This window comes from Rana temporaria, chromosome 3, assembly GCF_905171775.1.
Source record: "Rana temporaria chromosome 3, aRanTem1.1, whole genome shotgun sequence".
Classification (NCBI taxonomy): Eukaryota; Metazoa; Chordata; class Amphibia; order Anura; family Ranidae; genus Rana; species Rana temporaria.
This window is the reverse complement of record NC_053491.1, coordinates 159170378-159187820: the sequence shown is the minus strand read 5'-3', so window position 1 is coordinate 159187820 and position 17443 is coordinate 159170378. Positions and strand designations below refer to the sequence as shown.

General features: G+C 48.3%; 2 protein-coding genes across 2 annotated transcripts in view; both read right to left on the bottom strand.

Annotated features, from left to right (window-relative positions):
* Positions 1-1350, bottom strand: part of LOC120931843 (V-type proton ATPase subunit S1-like) — a 130108-nt gene extending 128758 nt beyond the window's left edge. The window contains exon 1 of the mRNA XM_040343715.1: positions 1194-1350. Coding sequence (XP_040199649.1) covers positions 1194-1291 — 98 coding nt within the window. The 5' untranslated portion in view covers positions 1292-1350. The remainder of the gene's footprint in view (positions 1-1193) is intronic.
* A 7231-nt stretch (positions 1351-8581) lies between these two features.
* Positions 8582-17443, bottom strand: part of IQUB (IQ motif and ubiquitin domain containing) — a 90393-nt gene continuing 81531 nt past the window's right edge. The window contains exon 13 of the mRNA XM_040343714.1: positions 8582-8965. Within this exon, the coding sequence (XP_040199648.1) occupies positions 8792-8965 (174 nt within the window). The 3' untranslated portion in view covers positions 8582-8791. The remainder of the gene's footprint in view (positions 8966-17443) is intronic.

The following is a 17443-nucleotide window of genomic DNA, read 5'->3' as shown; positions in this document are numbered from 1 at the left end:
GCTGAACATAACGTACGCCCAGCCAGACACAAGTTTACCGCACAATACGCCGGCTTGTGTTCCCTGGTGCAGACCTGAGCATGTCTGTTGCTGGGTTGCACCTCCTTTATGGGGAATAACTTTACACCGGACGTACAACTTACGCGCATCTCGCGTAGCATCCCCCGGGCACACGCACGTTCGTGAATCACTGTATTTCCCTCATTTGCATGTTTGAATGGCTAATCAATGGGAGCGGCACCATGCTCCCAGCCTAAATGTGCACCCACTCTACTCCGGCGTAAGCAAAATACGTTGGCGGGGTGTAGCCTGTTTTTATGCGCATATTAGTTTGTGGGTCTGGCGCACAGATACAACTGCGCACATTTGCACTTACGTCGGCGTAACTTGTTATACGTCGGCGTAAGTGCTTTGTGAATCTGGGCCATAGTGTGGTTCCCTATAATGTTTTTTAATTCAATAGAATCCTATTAAATAATTTATAAAAAATAACGCTTTCAAAGCGATCGTACGATAATCTGATCGTTAGTACACGGCTATATTATCCTATTGGACAAGCACGGAAATTCTTCTCGTACAATACTAGATCATACAATTTTTGTTTAATCAGTACAGTTGTCATTCGAAAATACAATACAAATACACTACAACACATTACATCACTTTCAAATTTTTATTCTGTCGTATGAGAATTTTTGGAACTTTAGTAAACTCTTCATTATCAACATGATATTAGCATGCAAAAAAAAAAAAAAAAATGGACAATCATTCGTCAAATAATCTTATTGTGTGTACCAGGCATTAGAGGCCATGTTTCATCCTAGAGAACAATAGGTGGTGAGCAACTATAATATGAATCCTAACATCTATGGGTACCAATATGAAATCTTAGTATTTCCAAATCAAATATTTAGCATGAAATGTGAGTACTGTCTAATCAAATGTATTTTGCTCAATAAGCTACTCTGTCAGTACTGATTTTACTATACAAATATATTTAAAGATATAACAATGAAAACATGGATCTGGCATCACTGAATGCTTTTTAAATAGCTGACTCACATTACCCAAATTAATTGCTCATTGTTAGCCACCAAATACACAAATACTAAACCAACCAGTTATGTCTACATGTAGAATCCATTGTTCTGTATGCTACATTGAAATACAATCATGTATATTATGTTACTTACCTTTCAGATGACCATAAAAGTACAGGTACGTGACTTACAGATGTCACTCCTGAAATGCAGACGCAGGCCAGGGACAGATATACAAACACCAGCTTCATGTTTGCAAGTAGAAGTGAACTACAGAATGAACATATATTATATAGCTATCCTACCCAAGTAGAGGGGGAAACTGGTTATATCTGTAGTATCTGGTTAAAACCAAGACTCTGTTCACTGTTTTGTGTAAATACAATGAGTGCCGTTTGTACCATAAATAAGGCCGTTCTGATGCTGCTTTCAGTTTCCGACCTTTGAAGAGCTGCATACCTTGAAAAAAACAGAGATATTTTGCTAATTCTACTTTAAAGGGTTTTTCTTACTACATTACCAATACTAGCAAATGCATGTAAGTAAATGAAAGATACAAAAATACTGCACAGCATGCTGCTCATCAGTAACAACAAAAAAAACAACCTCTTCTGTGCATAGCATATATATAAACTGACCACATAATTTAGCTCCAGTACAAACTCTGGAAATAAACCACAATTAATATTTTCAGCACAGGTAGCCAGGTACTGCGTTCAGCCCTGAGAATATGTTAAAATTAGATTGTGCTTCTAAAAGTCCTTTACATCTAATCAATACATTTTTACAAAGTAAATGCTGTAAACTACTTAAATATTAGTAAGAAATTTACATTAATTTCTTATGAATATTGACCTTCACCCCAATTCCGGTATCTTCACACCTTTGATCACCCCAACTTCTGTATCTTCACACCTCAGATCACCCCAATTCCTGCACCTTCACACCTTTAGATCACCCCAATTCCTGCACCTTCACACCTCAGATCACCCCAATTCCTGCATCTTCACACCTCAGATCACCCCAACTCCTGTATCTTCACACCTCAGATCACCCCAATTCCTGCACCTTCACACCTCAGATCACCCCAATTCCTGCATCTTCACACCTCAGATCACCCCAACTCCTGTATCTTCACACCTCAGATCACCCCAATTCCTGCACCTTCACACCTCAGATCACCCCAATTCCTGCATCTTCACACCTCAGATCACCCCAACTCATGTATCTTCACACCTCAGATCACCCCAATTCCTGCACCTTCACACCCCAGATCACCCCAATTCCTGCATCTTCACACCTCAGATCACCCCAATTCCTGCATCTTCACACCTCAGATCACCCCAACTCCTGTATCTTCACACCTCAGATCACCCCAACTCCTGTATCTTCACACCTCAGATCACCCCAACTCCTGTATCTTCACACCTCAGATCACCCCAATTCCTGTATCTTCACACCTCAGATTACCCCAATTCCTGCACCTTCACACCTCAGATCACCCCAATTCCTGCATCTTCACACCTCAGATCACCCCAACTCTTGTATCTTCACACCTCAGATCATCCCAATTCCTGCACCTTCACACCTCAGAACACCCCAACTCCTGTATCTTCACACCTCAGATAACCCCAACTCTTGTATCTTCACACCTCAGATCACCCCAATTCCTGCACCTTCACACCTCAGATCACCCCAATTCCTGCTTCTTCACACCTCAGATCACTTCAACTCCTGTATCTTCACACCTCAGATTACCCCAATTCCTGCACCTTCACACCTCAGATCACCCCAATTCCTGCATCTTCACACCTCAGATCACCCCAACTCTTGTATCTTCACACCTCAGATCACCCCAATTCTTGTATCTTCACACCTCAGATCACCCCAATTCCTGCACCTTCACACCTCAGATCACCCCAATTCCTGCACCTTCACACCTCAGAACACAGCACCGCCTTTCTCATCTTCCCCACCACCGTACCTATTTTCCCATCTTCCACACCGCTGTGCTCCCCTTATCTGCCCCACCACTGTACCCCTCATCTGCCCTACCACTGTACCGCCTTTCTCATCTGCCCCACAACTGTACCCCCTTTCTTATCTGTCCCAACACGGTACCCCCTTTATCATCTTCCCCACCACTGTACCACCCTTCTTGTCTCCCCTACCACTGTACCTCACTTCTCATCTGCCTAACCACTGTACCCCTTCTAATCTGCCCCTCCACTTTACCTCCTTTCTTATCTGCCCCACTGCTGTACCCCCTTTCTTATCTGCCCCCCATTGTACCCCTTCTCATTTGCCCCATTGATGTACCTCCTTTCTCATCTGCCCCACCACCGTACCTCTTTTCTCATCTTTCTCACCGCTGTACCCCCCTATCTGCCCCACCACTGTGCCTCCCTCTCATGTTTCCCACCACTGTACATTCTCCTCCATCCCACCACTGTTCCCCTTTTTTTAACTGCTGTACCTCTTTTTTCATCTGCCCCTCTCCTATAACCCCTTTATTATCTGCCCCAGGCAAGGATATGGCAGAGTTCTCTCCCCCCCATCCCTACTCAGCCTTCCCTCCCCATTCACAGCTCACCCTCTCCCACCCTCCCCCCTGTTCACAGCTCACACTTCCCATCCATAGCTCATCCTCTACCCCTCACCCCCTGTCACCAGCTCATCCTCTCCCCCATCCACAGCTTAACCCCCCTTCTCTCCCCCACATGTCACAGTTTCCCTTAGTATGCCCCCACCCCCCATCCACAACTTACTTTTTCACCCTCTGTCAACATGTCACCTCTGCACTCCCATCCACAGATTATCTCCCCCCCCCCCCCCACACACATTTCCCTTCTGCACCCCTATCTACAGCTCACCCCAATCTATAGATTTCAACCTCTACAAAATCCAATCTTTCACCTCTGAACCTCCAGCACCCCCCTCAGCCCTCACTTTACACAACCCCCCCAACCCCATCCCCAGCTCTGACCTCTGCTAAACAACCACAACGTCTCCACAGCTGTCCCTCTGCACAGCTGTCCACCCCCCTCCTCCACTCTTTCACCTCTTCACAGTTTACCGCACACAGTTTAGCTTCGCAGCATTAGAGCTGTGCAGTGTTACCTATCAGATCGGTGTAGCACAGAGCCGAGGAGGCCTTTTTAGAGCACTTCACTAAGCTTGATTTGATTCCGATCTGATTGGTAGTAGGTGGGCACAGAAGCTGCCGCTGGAAGCCTCCAATTAAAAACGGTCTGACAGTTGAAGCGTCTAAACCCGGGCACCTATTAACAGATGTGGGGATCATGCCCTTGGTACCAGCGCTAGCACACAAAAGCCGGTGGAGGAAGTGACAGCCTGGAGGGGAGAAGGCTGCCAGAGGTGGCAAAACGGGTGTTCCACCACGTTCCGGATGAAAAAAAGCCCTGATGATAGTAACAACATAATTAATCTATATGATTACAGTGGAACTTTAGATTACGAGCATAATCCGTTCCAGGAGAATGCTTGTAATTCTTGCCCTGGACAAGCGGTTGGTGAATTTTTTTTGCTGCGGCGTTAAATTCCTCAAGGAAAAAGGTTTAATTAGGTGCAATACAAATGCTTCACCTCCTATAAATACAAAATGTAGGCCTTCCACAGTCTCAGTAGTTGATGGCAGATGCAAAACACCTTCTTTCAATCTTTTCAGGAACTCCCTGCGGTCACTTACGCTTATATCAGAATTTCTTCAGATTTTTTCACTAATATTGAGATACATAAAATCATACTTGGCATTTACTATTGCCAGAAAAACAATGTTGAAGCTACCCTTGCAATTAAATTAGTAGGATCCTGAATTTGTTGGTGGCACTATCTGAATATGTTTTTCGTTGATGGCACCTCAGCAATTCAGGAAATTCCACATATAATTTAGTATATTTTCACAGGTTCTACGACTAGTGTAAGAGTATAGAATAAAACATTTTATTAATTGTAATAAAAGGTGCTTGGTGTATCTCATCACATGCAAGATTTGTCACATACAGAATTTGGGTAGGACGTGATCGCCTCCATGACCATGTTTCTGACATACAGAAAAAACATAGAAACCCCTTCTACGAACCCCATTCTACGAATGAAGCTAATCATTTTAATGGTCAGCATGGAGACGATCATACAGCTTACAGTGGATAGAGAGGGTGAGGAGATCCTTGTGGGGAGATGATGGCCCGGATTCACGAAGGACTTACGACGGCGTATCTCCAGATACGCCGTCGTAAGTCTGAATGTGAGGCGTCGTATCTCGGCGCCTGATTCAAAGTATCAGATACGCCAGAATTTGTCTAAGATATGACTGACGTAAGTCTCTTACGCCGTCGTATCTTAGGTGCATATTTACGCTGGCCGCTAGGTGGCGCTTCCATTGATTTCCACATCGAATATGCAAATGAGCTAGATACGCCGATTCACAAACGTACTTGCGCCCGGCGTATTAAAATACGCTGTTTACGTAAGGCGTCCGACCGGCGTAACTTTACCCCTCATAAAGCAGGGGTAAGTCATGTTAGGTATGGAGGTCGGAAACGTCGGAACAGCGTCGTATTTTACGTCGTTTGCGTAAGTCGTCCGTGAATGGGGATGGGCGTAGGTTACGTTCACGTCGACTAAACATTGAGCCGGGGTAAGTTATGGAGAAAATTCGACGTGATACTGAGCATGCGCGCGCATGCGCCGTTCGTTAGGTGCGTCATTTACGTGGGGTCACGATTCATTACCATACAACACGCCCCCTACCAGCCTAGTTTGAATTAGGTGGGCTTACGCCGGCCCATTTATGCTAAGCCGCCGTAACTTAGGGCGCAAGTTCTTTGTGAATACGGTACTCGCCTCTCTAAGTTAAGGTGGCGTAGCGTATCTAGGATACGCTACGCCTGCACAAAGATACTCCCTCCTACATGAATCTGGCCCGATGTGTTTAGACTGCTGTGCAAACGTGAGGTCGTACTAAGATGTTGCTTCTGTGTTTTGATGGTGTTTGTATGAATTGTTTTTTGGAATATTATATTGTGGTTATGGAATACATCTGGTCCTCTGCATCACAGATGATGTGATGTAGTGGACCAGTTGAAAACATTTTATCCTTGTTTTGTTTGCAGTGCAGCATTTCAGCTAGGATTTCATTTCTGCAGACTTGTATGCTTTATAAGGGTTTATTGCTAGCAGCTGTGTAACCACTATAAGAGAGAGATAAGTGATCGGACTAAGTAGGTTATGATTAAGCGCTAGGAACACGAAATGTGCCAACCTGCTGAGATTTATAATAAAGTGGATAGTTTTGAAGTGCGGCAGTCCGGATACTTCTTTTGCTACTATTTATACTTTTTTTTTTTTTTTTTTGCAGAGGCGCATTGCGGGCGGTATTACCGCGGTTTCCCATTGTTTTAAATGGGAAGGAGCGATATATATACCGCTCCTCTCACCGCTCCAAAGATGCTGCTTGCAGGAGATTTTTTTCTCTCCTGCCAGCGCATCGCCTCAGTGTGAAAGCCCTCGGACTTTCACATTGAGAAGGCTGGGCAGGAGTTTTTCAGGCGGTATTTAGGCGCTATTTTTAGCGCTGTACCGCCTGAAAAACTCCTCAGTGTGAAAGGGGTCTAAAGGTGATAGATTGTAGGTAGCCTGATGTAAATGGACAGCGGTTCATTTACATTCAGCTCATTATGAGCAATCATAGGTCCGCCACAGTCTGCTGTAGTAATCACTGTTTTCTCCAAGTGGGGACAGCTCCCCCTGTCCCCCTGCTCCCCCGCTGGAGAACACATTGGCTTTGCAGGAGGGATTCCCTCATTGACACTGTGTTGCAGGAATGAAAATTGCTCCATCTATGGTCCACTATTGTCACACTCTTAACTAGCTGTGAGAGTGAATTGAATCTTCGCTCTTTATGAGTATATTTTGTAGCATTACTTGCAGTAAACATGTATATTAAAAGTGTAGTTAGAGCAATAAAATGATGTCAATGTGAGAATAAAATTTTATTGTTCTTTACCTGATATACACCTATTTGCGTAAGAGGAAATAATACACAGTTGGGACACATATAGCAGTAAAAACATGGCAGGGTGTGGAGCTGCGGTGGCTCAACGCGATTGGCACTGTGCTGACAAGCCATTCACCTCTGCAGCTAGAGGTTCGGATCCCGGTCTCGGCTTCATGTGAATTGAGTTTGGTGGTCTCAGCCCGGCTCCCGGTGGGTGTGCTATGCAAGGTAAGCCTGTGCTTAGTACGCCCACCCCCTCCCACAAAAAAACACCACACCTACACACGCACTCTAAATTGGGTTAACACACGCACTTTGACCACGTGGTCTCTAAAAGAGAGGCGAAGGACTAATGGGGCTGGTTGAGGGGGCTAATCCTCTCACTCCCTTATAGGGAGTCCCTCTGCCCCGTTGGGCTTCAAAGCGGAGCAGGTAGGGCGGGCTGTGTGGGAGGACCCCCTCACACACCCGCCATTGCCACCCGGGGCATGGAGAAAGATGGCAGATTGCCTCTGGTGGAGGCCTGCCTACTCCCAACTCCTGCAGTCCGGCTCCTCTCTCGAGTACACGCACAAAATACACTTTAAAAAAAAAAAAAACATGGCAGGAGTTCCAACCATTCTTCACGCTATCCAAAATTAAACCAAAAGGGCCAGATCCACGAAGAAGTTACGACGGCGTATCTATTGATACGCCGCGTAACTTCTAGTTTGCTCCGGCATATCTTTGTTTTGTATCCACAAAACAAGATACGCCTAAAGCTGGGCTAGATCCGACTGGCGTGCGTCTTAGTACGCCGTCGGATCTAAGGTGCATATTTACGCTGGCCGCTAGATGGCGCTTCCGTCGATTTCCGATTCGAGTATGCAAATCAGCTAGATACGCCAATCCACAAACGTCCGTCCGGCCGGCGCATTTTTTTACGTAGTTTCCGTAAGGCTTTTTCCGGCGTATAGTTACCCCTGCTATATGAGACGTATCCTATGTTAAGTATGGACGTCGTTCCCGCGTCGAATTTTGTAAATTTTATGTCGTTTGCGTAAGTCGTTCGCGAATAGGGCTTTGCGTAGAATTACGTTCACGTTGAAAGCATTGGCTTGTTGCGGGTTAATTTGGAGCATGCGCACTGGGATACCCCCACGGACGGCGCATGCGCCGTTCAGAAAAAACGTCATTTACGTCGGGTCAAGACGTATTAACATAAAACACGCCCCCATCTCATCCATTTGAATTGCGCGCCCTTACGTCGGCAGATTTACGCTACGCCACCGTAACTTTAGAGGCAAGTGCTTTGTGAATACAGCACTTGCCTCTCAAAGTTGCGGCGGCGTAGCGTTACTACTTTACGCTACGCCTGCCTAAAATTACGATCCGCTACGTGGATCTAGCCCAAAATGTTTAGAATCAGTGGATTTTTAATACGAACAAGAACTTCATTTACATGGCTAAATCACTAGTGATACAATAAAATAATGCTATAACTAATGTTCATTGAAATAGGAACACACATCAACACCCATACAAATGGTCCAGTCTTGCCTTTATTGTTTTATAACAGGTTTGATCATTTTACAATCACTGCTCCATGCTTGGGGATGAAAATACAGGATTCATAGAATTATAAAAAGCATAGCTGAAGTCAGAAAATGTTCCATTACTGAATTATCCAGCAGAGAAAATATAAAGGCATTTAATGAAAAAGATAAACATACTGAAGTGAGCGGCAAATAGTCTAAGCTTGGAAAGCAGTAGCGATAGGTTTACTAATAACCAGATCATTAACTGCAGACATCTGATTTGACTTCTCTTGATGAAGAAATGGTGCCATCTCTGGAATCTGTGAAAAATAGTTCTTGGCAAGAGTATGTCTGTGCTTAATCTTTCGAATAAAAACAATACCATAAGCCTGGAAAAGAGGGTGAAAGAAATAAACAAGGTCTTTAAAATGCGTACAGTTGTATTATCCTAATTAAATAATTAAATTTGTAGCGCATCAATTATATGAATGTGCAACCTGTCATTTGCAATGCCTGTTAATATAGAAGCAATGTCAGTTTTAAAGGGAGACTAGTGTCTACACATTTTTACTTGTGCCGTTTTCAAACATGATTTTTTTTCTATCTTTGTATTGTCCTAATGTGCCATATTTTCATGACAAATGTAAATATTGTAGCTATCATGGCTATCTACAATGAGCATTCTTAGTTACAGCACTGCTGAGAGAATAATACTTAAAGGGGTGGTTCCGCCGAAATCCTTTTTTTTTTTTTAAATCCTTTCTCCCGCTGTGTACATATGCAATAATGTACTCACCCGTCCCAGGAATCTAGGCGCCAGCATTCCGAATTGTCCAAAAATAATATTTTAGATAACTTAGGCCCCTTTCAGACTGAGGCAAGAGCTGCGGTTGCGGTATAACGCCGCTAAATATAGCGGCGCTATACCGCCGGGATTACCACGGGATTCGGCCGCTAGCGGTGCGGTATTAACCCCCGCTAGCGGCCGATAAAGAGTTAATATCGCCCGCAATGCGCCTCTATAGAGGCGCATTGCGGGCGGTATTGCCGCGACTTCCCATTGTTTTCAATGGGAAGGAGCGGTGAAGGAGCGGTATACATGCCGCTCCTCTCACCGCTCCAAAGATGCTGCTGACAGGAGATTTTTTTGTCTCCCGCCAGCGCATCGCCTCAGTGTGAAAGCCCTCGGGCTTTCACATTGAGTCTGCAGTGCAGGAGTTTTTCAGGCGGGATAGCAGCGCTATTTTTAGCGCTTTACCGCCTGAAAAACTCCTCAATGTGAAAGGGGCCTTAGAGATGGACGTTTCCATCTTACTTCTGGGTAGTCTGTAGCCCAACGTCAGTTTCTTCCGGGATGCGGCGAATGCTGTAGTCCCAGCATTCACCGCTTTATCCCGCGCCTGCGCAGTGTTGACGGCGAGCCGCGCCGTCAACACTGCACAGTTGCTGTGACAACGGCGCAGCGTCCTGAAAAGCACTCGCCCCCTTCACAGTAAACACAATAGCGATCTTTTCTATCCGCCCACGTCACATGACTGGCTTCAAAAGTCATGTGACGAGCGGAAATAATGTGCGATTTGGAGTTAGGGGGGTTGTGAATTCTTTCCTGGGCAGCGTGACGCTGTAAACCCAGGAAGCATTGCAGCAAAGCTAGCACAGAGAGACACGCCTAATCCCACAGCACCTAGACCAGGAAGTAACTGTTTCACATAGCTGAAAAACAGGTATGGAAACGTTTCTAATTTTTTTTAACAGCGGAATGTTTTTAGACTGACTGAGCCCCTTTGTTTAAAAGAATGTTGTTTAGAAGGGTGAACTTCCACTTTAAGCCTCGTACACATGAACGTTTTTCTCGGCAAGAAAGCTACTGGAAGAGCTTTTTGCCGAGAAAACCGCGTGTGTGTGTGTGTATGGTTTCTTGTCGGGAAAACTGCCAGGAATCTCGACGAGAAAAAAAAGGATTTTTGTACTCACCGTAAAATCCATTTCTCTGAGTTCATAGACGGACACAGCATCCTTTGACCTTAGGGTTATGCTTCTTCCTACCAGGAGATTTAGGCAGAATTCTACAGCACTTAAGGTGTTAAAAACTTTCCTTCATGCCGCTCCTCCCAGGGGGCGTGGCTCCCCCAGGCATAACCCCCACTCTGCTTTAGCAGCCTCAGTTCGTAACAAGCAGTACAAACAAAGGAGGGGTGGGTGCTGTGTCCGTCTATGAACTCAGAGAAATGGATTTTACGGTGAGTACAAAAATCCTTTTTTCTCTTTCGTTCATAGACGGACACAGCATCCTTTGACCTTAGGGACGTCCCCAAGCAGTGTCAAAAAAATTCGAGGGGTGGGAAAATAACACAGCAAAAACAGGTTACACCCCAAACAAAATCGGAGTTACTCAACGGAGGAACTCCAACCTTAAACTGCCGCCTGTAACACCCTGCGGCCGAAGGAGGCATAAGAAGATGCACTCACATCCACCTTATAAAACTTTGAAAAAGTGTGGAACGACGACCAGGTCGCTGCCTTACACACCTGTAACACAGAGGCTTGGTGTCGGAAGCCCAGGAGGCCCCGATCGCCCTGGTCGAATGCGCCATGACCCGAAAGGGAGGCGCCCGCCCCTTCAGGGCGAAGGCCTGAAGCACAACCTGTCGGATCCACCTGGAAATGGTGGCCGACGAGACTGCCAGGCCCTTACTGGGACCGGACACAGACACGAACAGCGAGTCCGACTTCCGGAACGGAGCTGTCGCCGACAAGTAAACTCGAAGGGCCCGAACCACATCCAGAGAATGTAAAGAGGCCTCCTTCGGGTTCTTCGGCTGAGGACATAATGATGGAACAACAATGTCCTCGTTAATGTGAAAGGCCGAAACGACCTTCGGAAGAAAAGAGGGCTGCGGGCGCAGCACCGCCTTATCCTGATGGATGACCAAGTAGGGGGCCTTGCAATACAAGGCCGCCAGTTCAGACACTCGTCTGATAGAGGTAATAGCTACCAGAAAGACCACCTTCTGCGACAAAGTCAGCAAGGGGATCTCCCGAATGTCCTCAAAGGGGGCACGCTGAAGCGCCGAGAGGACCAAGTTCAAGTCCCAAGAAGGTAGCGGAGGGCGCACCGGGGGGGCCACATGCCGGACCCCCTGCACAAACGTGCGAACCAAAGAATTCGCTGCCAAGGGACGCTGAAAATAAACAGCCTGAGCAGAAATCTGACTCTTGATCGTGCTCAAGGCAAGAGCCTGGTCCACTCCCCGCTGTAGGAACAGCAGGATCCGGGACACCACGTAAGTACGGGGGTGCCACTTCATCTCCTCACACATAGAGATGTATGCTTTCCATGTACGATGGTAAATTTTTCGAGAAGTGGACTTCCGTGCACGCAGCATGGTAGAGATTACCGGGCCCGACAGGCCCCGGTCCTTCAGTACCTGGTTCTCAACAGCCACGCCGTTAAAGCCAGTGACCGTAAAGCAGGATGGAAGATCGGGCCCTGAGACAGGAGATCTTCCCTCAGAGGCAGACGCCAGGGGGCGTCTGTCACCAGACGTACCAGGTCCGCGTACCAAGAGCGACGCGGCCAATCCGGGGCGATCAGGATCGTTGGAATACCTTCGGCTTCCACCCTGCGCAGCAGGCGGGGTAGGAGCCTTAGAGGAGGGAAGGCGTAAATCAGGTGATATTGACCCAGGGAGCCACTAACGCGTCTGACGCGTCTGCCCACGGGTCCCTTGACCTAGCCACAAACCGTGGTACCTTCCGATTGAGACGGGACGCCAGAAGGTCCACGTCTGGAGTGCCCCATTTTTGGCACAGGATCTGAAACACCTCCGGGTGGAGAGACCACTCCCCTTGATCCAGAGTCATGCGACTTAGGGAGTCGGCTTGCCAATTCAGAACTCCCGGAATGTATACCGCCGACAGGGCCGGAACGGACCTTTCGGCCCACCGAAGTATGTGAGCGACCTCCGTCGCCGCGGCCGAGCTCCTTGTGCCGCCCTGATGATTGATGTACGCCACGGCCGTGGCGTTGTCGGACTGGATCCTGACAGGACGGCCCTGTAGCTCCAGCGACCACCTGACAAGGCACAGCTTGATTGCTCGGAGCTCCAGGATATTGATCGGCAGGCGGGACTCCTCCCGAGTCCAGCGCCCCTGGGCTGACTGGGTGCCCCCCCAGCCGAAGAGGCTGGCATCCGTCGTGACCACTGTCCAGCGGCACGGAAGAAAAGACTTCCCGGACCGAAGCACCGGAGACGTCAGCCACCATGCCAGGGAAGACTTGGCCAGATGGCTCAACCGAATCTGGTGATCCAGAGAAGATGGGACCCTGTCCCATCGTGACAGAATCTCCTTCTGTAGTACCCTGGTGTGGATTGGGCATACAGAACTGCCTCGAAGGAGGCCACCATCAGACCCAGAACCCGCATGCAGAAGCGAAGAGATGACCACTTCTGGGTCAACAACTGTCTCACTGCAGATTGCAGGGTCAGCAGGTTTTGCGATGGGAGGAACACTTTTGTCTCCCCCGAATCCAAAACCAGCCCCAGGGGTTCCAGCCTCTGGGACGGAACCAACACTGATTTTCTGAGATTCAGAAACCAGCCGAACTCCTGCAGAGTCCGACACGTGATGGACACGTCCTCCTCTAACTCTGAGCCTGAAGAAGCTCTCAGGAGAAGGTCGTCCAGGTATCCCACGATAGCGATCCCTCGCTGCCGTAGCAAGGCCAGGATCGGGGCGAGCACCTTGGTGAACACCCGTGGTGCCGACGCCAGCCCGAACGGGAGGGCCACGAATTGATAGTGGTCCTCCCCGATCGCAAAGCGCAGATACCTTTGGTGGCTTGTGCAAACGGGAACATGCAGGTATGCGTCCATGATGTCTAAGGACGCCATGAAGTCCCCCTGGTGGAGGGACGCCATGATAGAACGGACCGACTCCATCCTGAATCGCTGCACCTTGACAAAGGAGTTGAGGGCCTTTAGGTCCAGGATAGGGCGAACCCCTCCCTTCTTGGGGACCACGAACAGATTGGAGTAGAACCCCCGAAACCGTTCCAGCGAGGGGACCGGCACAACCACCCCCCTGTCCAGAAGATCCTGGACAGCCCCGGACAGGGCTAGCCGACGATCCGGAGGAAGCTGGAGGTTGGATGGAAAAAAATCTGTTTGGGGGACAAGAAATGAACTCTATCTTGTACCCCGAGGCGACCACCTCGCAAACCCAACGGTCGGATAGAAGAGAATTCCACCGATCCACGAAGTCGTGAAGCCGTCCCCCCACCCGAGACCCGGGCGGGGGCAGACCTTCATGCGGAAGCAGGCTTGTCCGCAGGCTTGTTCGGTTTTTTGAACCAGGGGCGCTTACGCCCGGCAGCAAGGGCTTTTGCACCTTGCGGACCTTTTCCAGCCGCGCTGGCGCACGAAAAAAACCGTTTAGGGGGTAGTAAAAGTAGGACCTTGCTTGCGGCGAGGTTCCCTACCCTTCCCCGACTGAGGGTGCAAGGTGCTCTTACCTCCAGTGGCATCCTTAATGATGTCATCCAGGGATGCCCCCAAAAGCCGTCCGCCCTTAAAGGGCAAATCTACCAAGGCCTTTTTTGAGTACTGGTCAGCCGACCAGCACTTCAGCCATACAAGGCGGCGCAGAACCACTGCGTAGACAGAAGCCCTGGAAAGCAAAGGAATCTAATCCATATCCGCCTCGCAGAGAAACTTCTGACCCTGAATCAACTGTTCAGCCAGGTCCCTAGAGGACTCGGAAGCCCCCTGGACCTCCAGGTCCTGCAGCAGGAGCTTCGCCCTTTCAGTCAGCGTCTGAGCTACCAGGGCTCCGGCCAGAGCCGGCCTTACCACCGAACCCACCACCGAGAACAGGGAGCGGGCCACGGCCTCCACTCTCCTATTAGCGGGGTCCTTGAAAGCAGGAGCCCCCTCCACAGGCAACGTAGTAGCCTTACTCAGTCTGGACACAGGAGGGTCCACCGACGGAGGAGTGACCCACTTTTTTAAAAAAGTCCTCCTCCAGGGGGTAACGGTAGCAAAGCTTTTAGGAACCGTAAAAGCCTTTTGCGGTGTATCCCATTCCTTATACAACATATTGTCTAAATAAGGAACACAGGGGAATACCTTAGCGGTACGCGGTGGTTTGCGGAATCCAAAAGGACTGACACCGCTGGTGTCTCCGCCAAATCCTCTAAATGAAGAGCCTCACGCACCGCAGTAATAAGAGCTCCAACAAATTCCTTATCAGCAGACTCCGCAGCAGAGTCATCCTCGCTGTCCATGTGGGTTAAGCCCGCATCCTCTGACATGACAGAACCAGAAGCATCAGATTCTGCGTCAGAGATATCCCCAGAAACAGCCTCCGGGGGGGGGCGCTTTTTTACCCCCCAACCGAGCACTGGCTGCTTCAAACCTGGTGAGAAAAGACTCCAGGACAGCCGACACCGATTCAACAGATGTGGCAGGGGGAGGGGCGCTTAAGGGTTAATTCCGGCATTGTAAGAAATGAGGGGCCTGATTCAGGCTCCATATTGCCGTTGCCATTTCACCCCTACTGCCAAGGGCAGGAAAAAAGTCCCCCACAGGTCACCTCCCGGCCGCTAGAGCACAGTATGGGGCCCCCTGAGACTCACCACCCCCTGGTACAGCGCGGTCTGTGAAGGCAAGTGTGTGCTGAGGAGAAGCTGCAGCGCTGCGTCTGTCCCCTCAGATGATTCGCGGTCTTTTTTCCCCGCCGAAACGGCCACTAGAGGCCGAACTAGTGCTGAAAATGGCGCCGGCCACAAGAAAATGGCCGCCGAATAATACAAGCGCGGCTCCGGCAAAATGGCCGCCGTTGCGCAGTTTTAAAAAGACAGTGTACCCAAAAATGACAGTACACCAAAACAGCACACAGCACACACAAAAATGCCCAGAATGTCCACCACAGTCCCCTGCAGTGACACAGAACAGCCCCAGCCATACCCGAGTGAAAAAAAAAAAAAAAAAAAAAATAATAATATGAGCCCCAGGGAAAAAACCCCCTGCACAGCCGTCACCCAAAGGGGAAAGGAGGGAGAGGAATAAGGGAGAGAGGAAAGCAGGGGAAAACCCTCAGTCGACCTCCCAAGGGAAAACATTCCAGCCAGACCACTTACCTGAGTAAGGGGCCACTACTTACCTGTCCTGCGACTACCTGGCTGGAGGTATCCCAGACAGAACCAACGTCCGCGAACGGCATGGCTGTCAGCCAGACACACTGTGACAAGGCCATAGAGACCGGTCATATGTGTGCCCTAGAACCGAAGTTCCCCGGCCGCCCCTGGAGCAATGGGGCCTGTCGTGGACGTCCCAAAGCGGAGCTGAGGGCCGGCACACGCTCGAAGGCCGAACCTGGGGGGACTACAAGGGTCGAGGACCCAGCCTGTCACCCAGTCGGCTGTTGATAGAAGAATCGCAGGATTCAAAAATAAAAATAAAATAAAAAAGCGAGGAAAAAACTCGCAAAATGCAAAAAAATTTGCAAGAAAAAACTCCAGAGTCCAGGACTCCAGAGAGAGCCTGACTCTCCTGACGGTTAGGCAGAAACAAACTGAGGCTGCTAAAGCAGAGTGGGGGTTATGCCTGGGGGAGCCACGCCCCCTGGGAGGAGCGGCATGAAGGAAAGTTTTTAACACCTTAAGTGCTGTAGAATTCTGCCTAAATCTCCTGGTAGGAAGAAGCATAACCCTAAGGTCAAAGGATGCTGTGTCCGTCTATGAACGAAAGAGAAATAGAGAACCTGCTCTCTATTTTCTCGTCGGGATTCTCGGCAGTGTTTCCTGCTGAGAAAACCGAGCGTGTGTATGCTTACCTGTCTCCAGGTAAACCCACGCATGCTCAAAAAGACTTCGACACATGCACGGTAGCATACAAGGGCATTGTAGGGTGTAGCAAGATGGCAGCGATGGCATCGAATGTGACAAGCGCATGCTCGTCGTAGTCATGGTCAATTTCTGAGAACTGAGAGGAAGATATCCACCCAATAGAAAAAGGCTGAAGTATTGGTAATTTGTTTTGACTCTGAATGACAGCTGGGAGGTAAGCTGTGAAGATCACTGAATGGTGTGGGCTACACGGCTTGTGGATTAGATTAGGCTGCACACCTTCACTTACTGGATCTTGCAATTTTTTCCACTTTTTCATTTATTCACTTATACACCTTTGCATCAACCCTTCTTGGAACTGTGGCTTTTTTCTTTTTTCTTTTTGTTTGAACTTATCTGGGACTATATTGACTGTATTTTTCATTTTTATATATTTTTATATATTTTTATATATACATTTTTGTCACTATATATATCTTTTAGCCACCTTAAGATTTTTACTGTGTTCATTGTGACACAGCTTAGCTAGCACTGTACCCATCCATTACCGTGTTAGGTCACTTCATTGTGTCTGTACACTCTTTGTCTCCCCCAGCCCACATCCACCCCCCCCCCCCATCTCCCTTTGCTCTCCCCTCATCCATTCACCCATTCACTAGCTCTTACCACAGCGCAGACACTCATACCTATTTGCACATTTATTCATTGTCTTTATTGGACAGACCTTTTTTTGTTTGCTGCAGTGCCCACATCCACAGCCCCTTGCATCTCCTCCCCCCCTCCCCTTCCCATCCCCTCCCCTCCCCACCTACCCATTTTTTTTTTTTTTAATTCTCTATTTTATTATTTTTTTTTCAAAGTTATCCACATCATGTTAATTCATTTACACATAAATATGCCTTCTGTATGTTACAACATAACTGAAAACATTCCACTTCTCTGTTTCTTACATTCTTTCTGTAAGTGTTTTTAGTAGTAGCTATAGTTCCTGAATAACCCATACATACACCTCCCATCC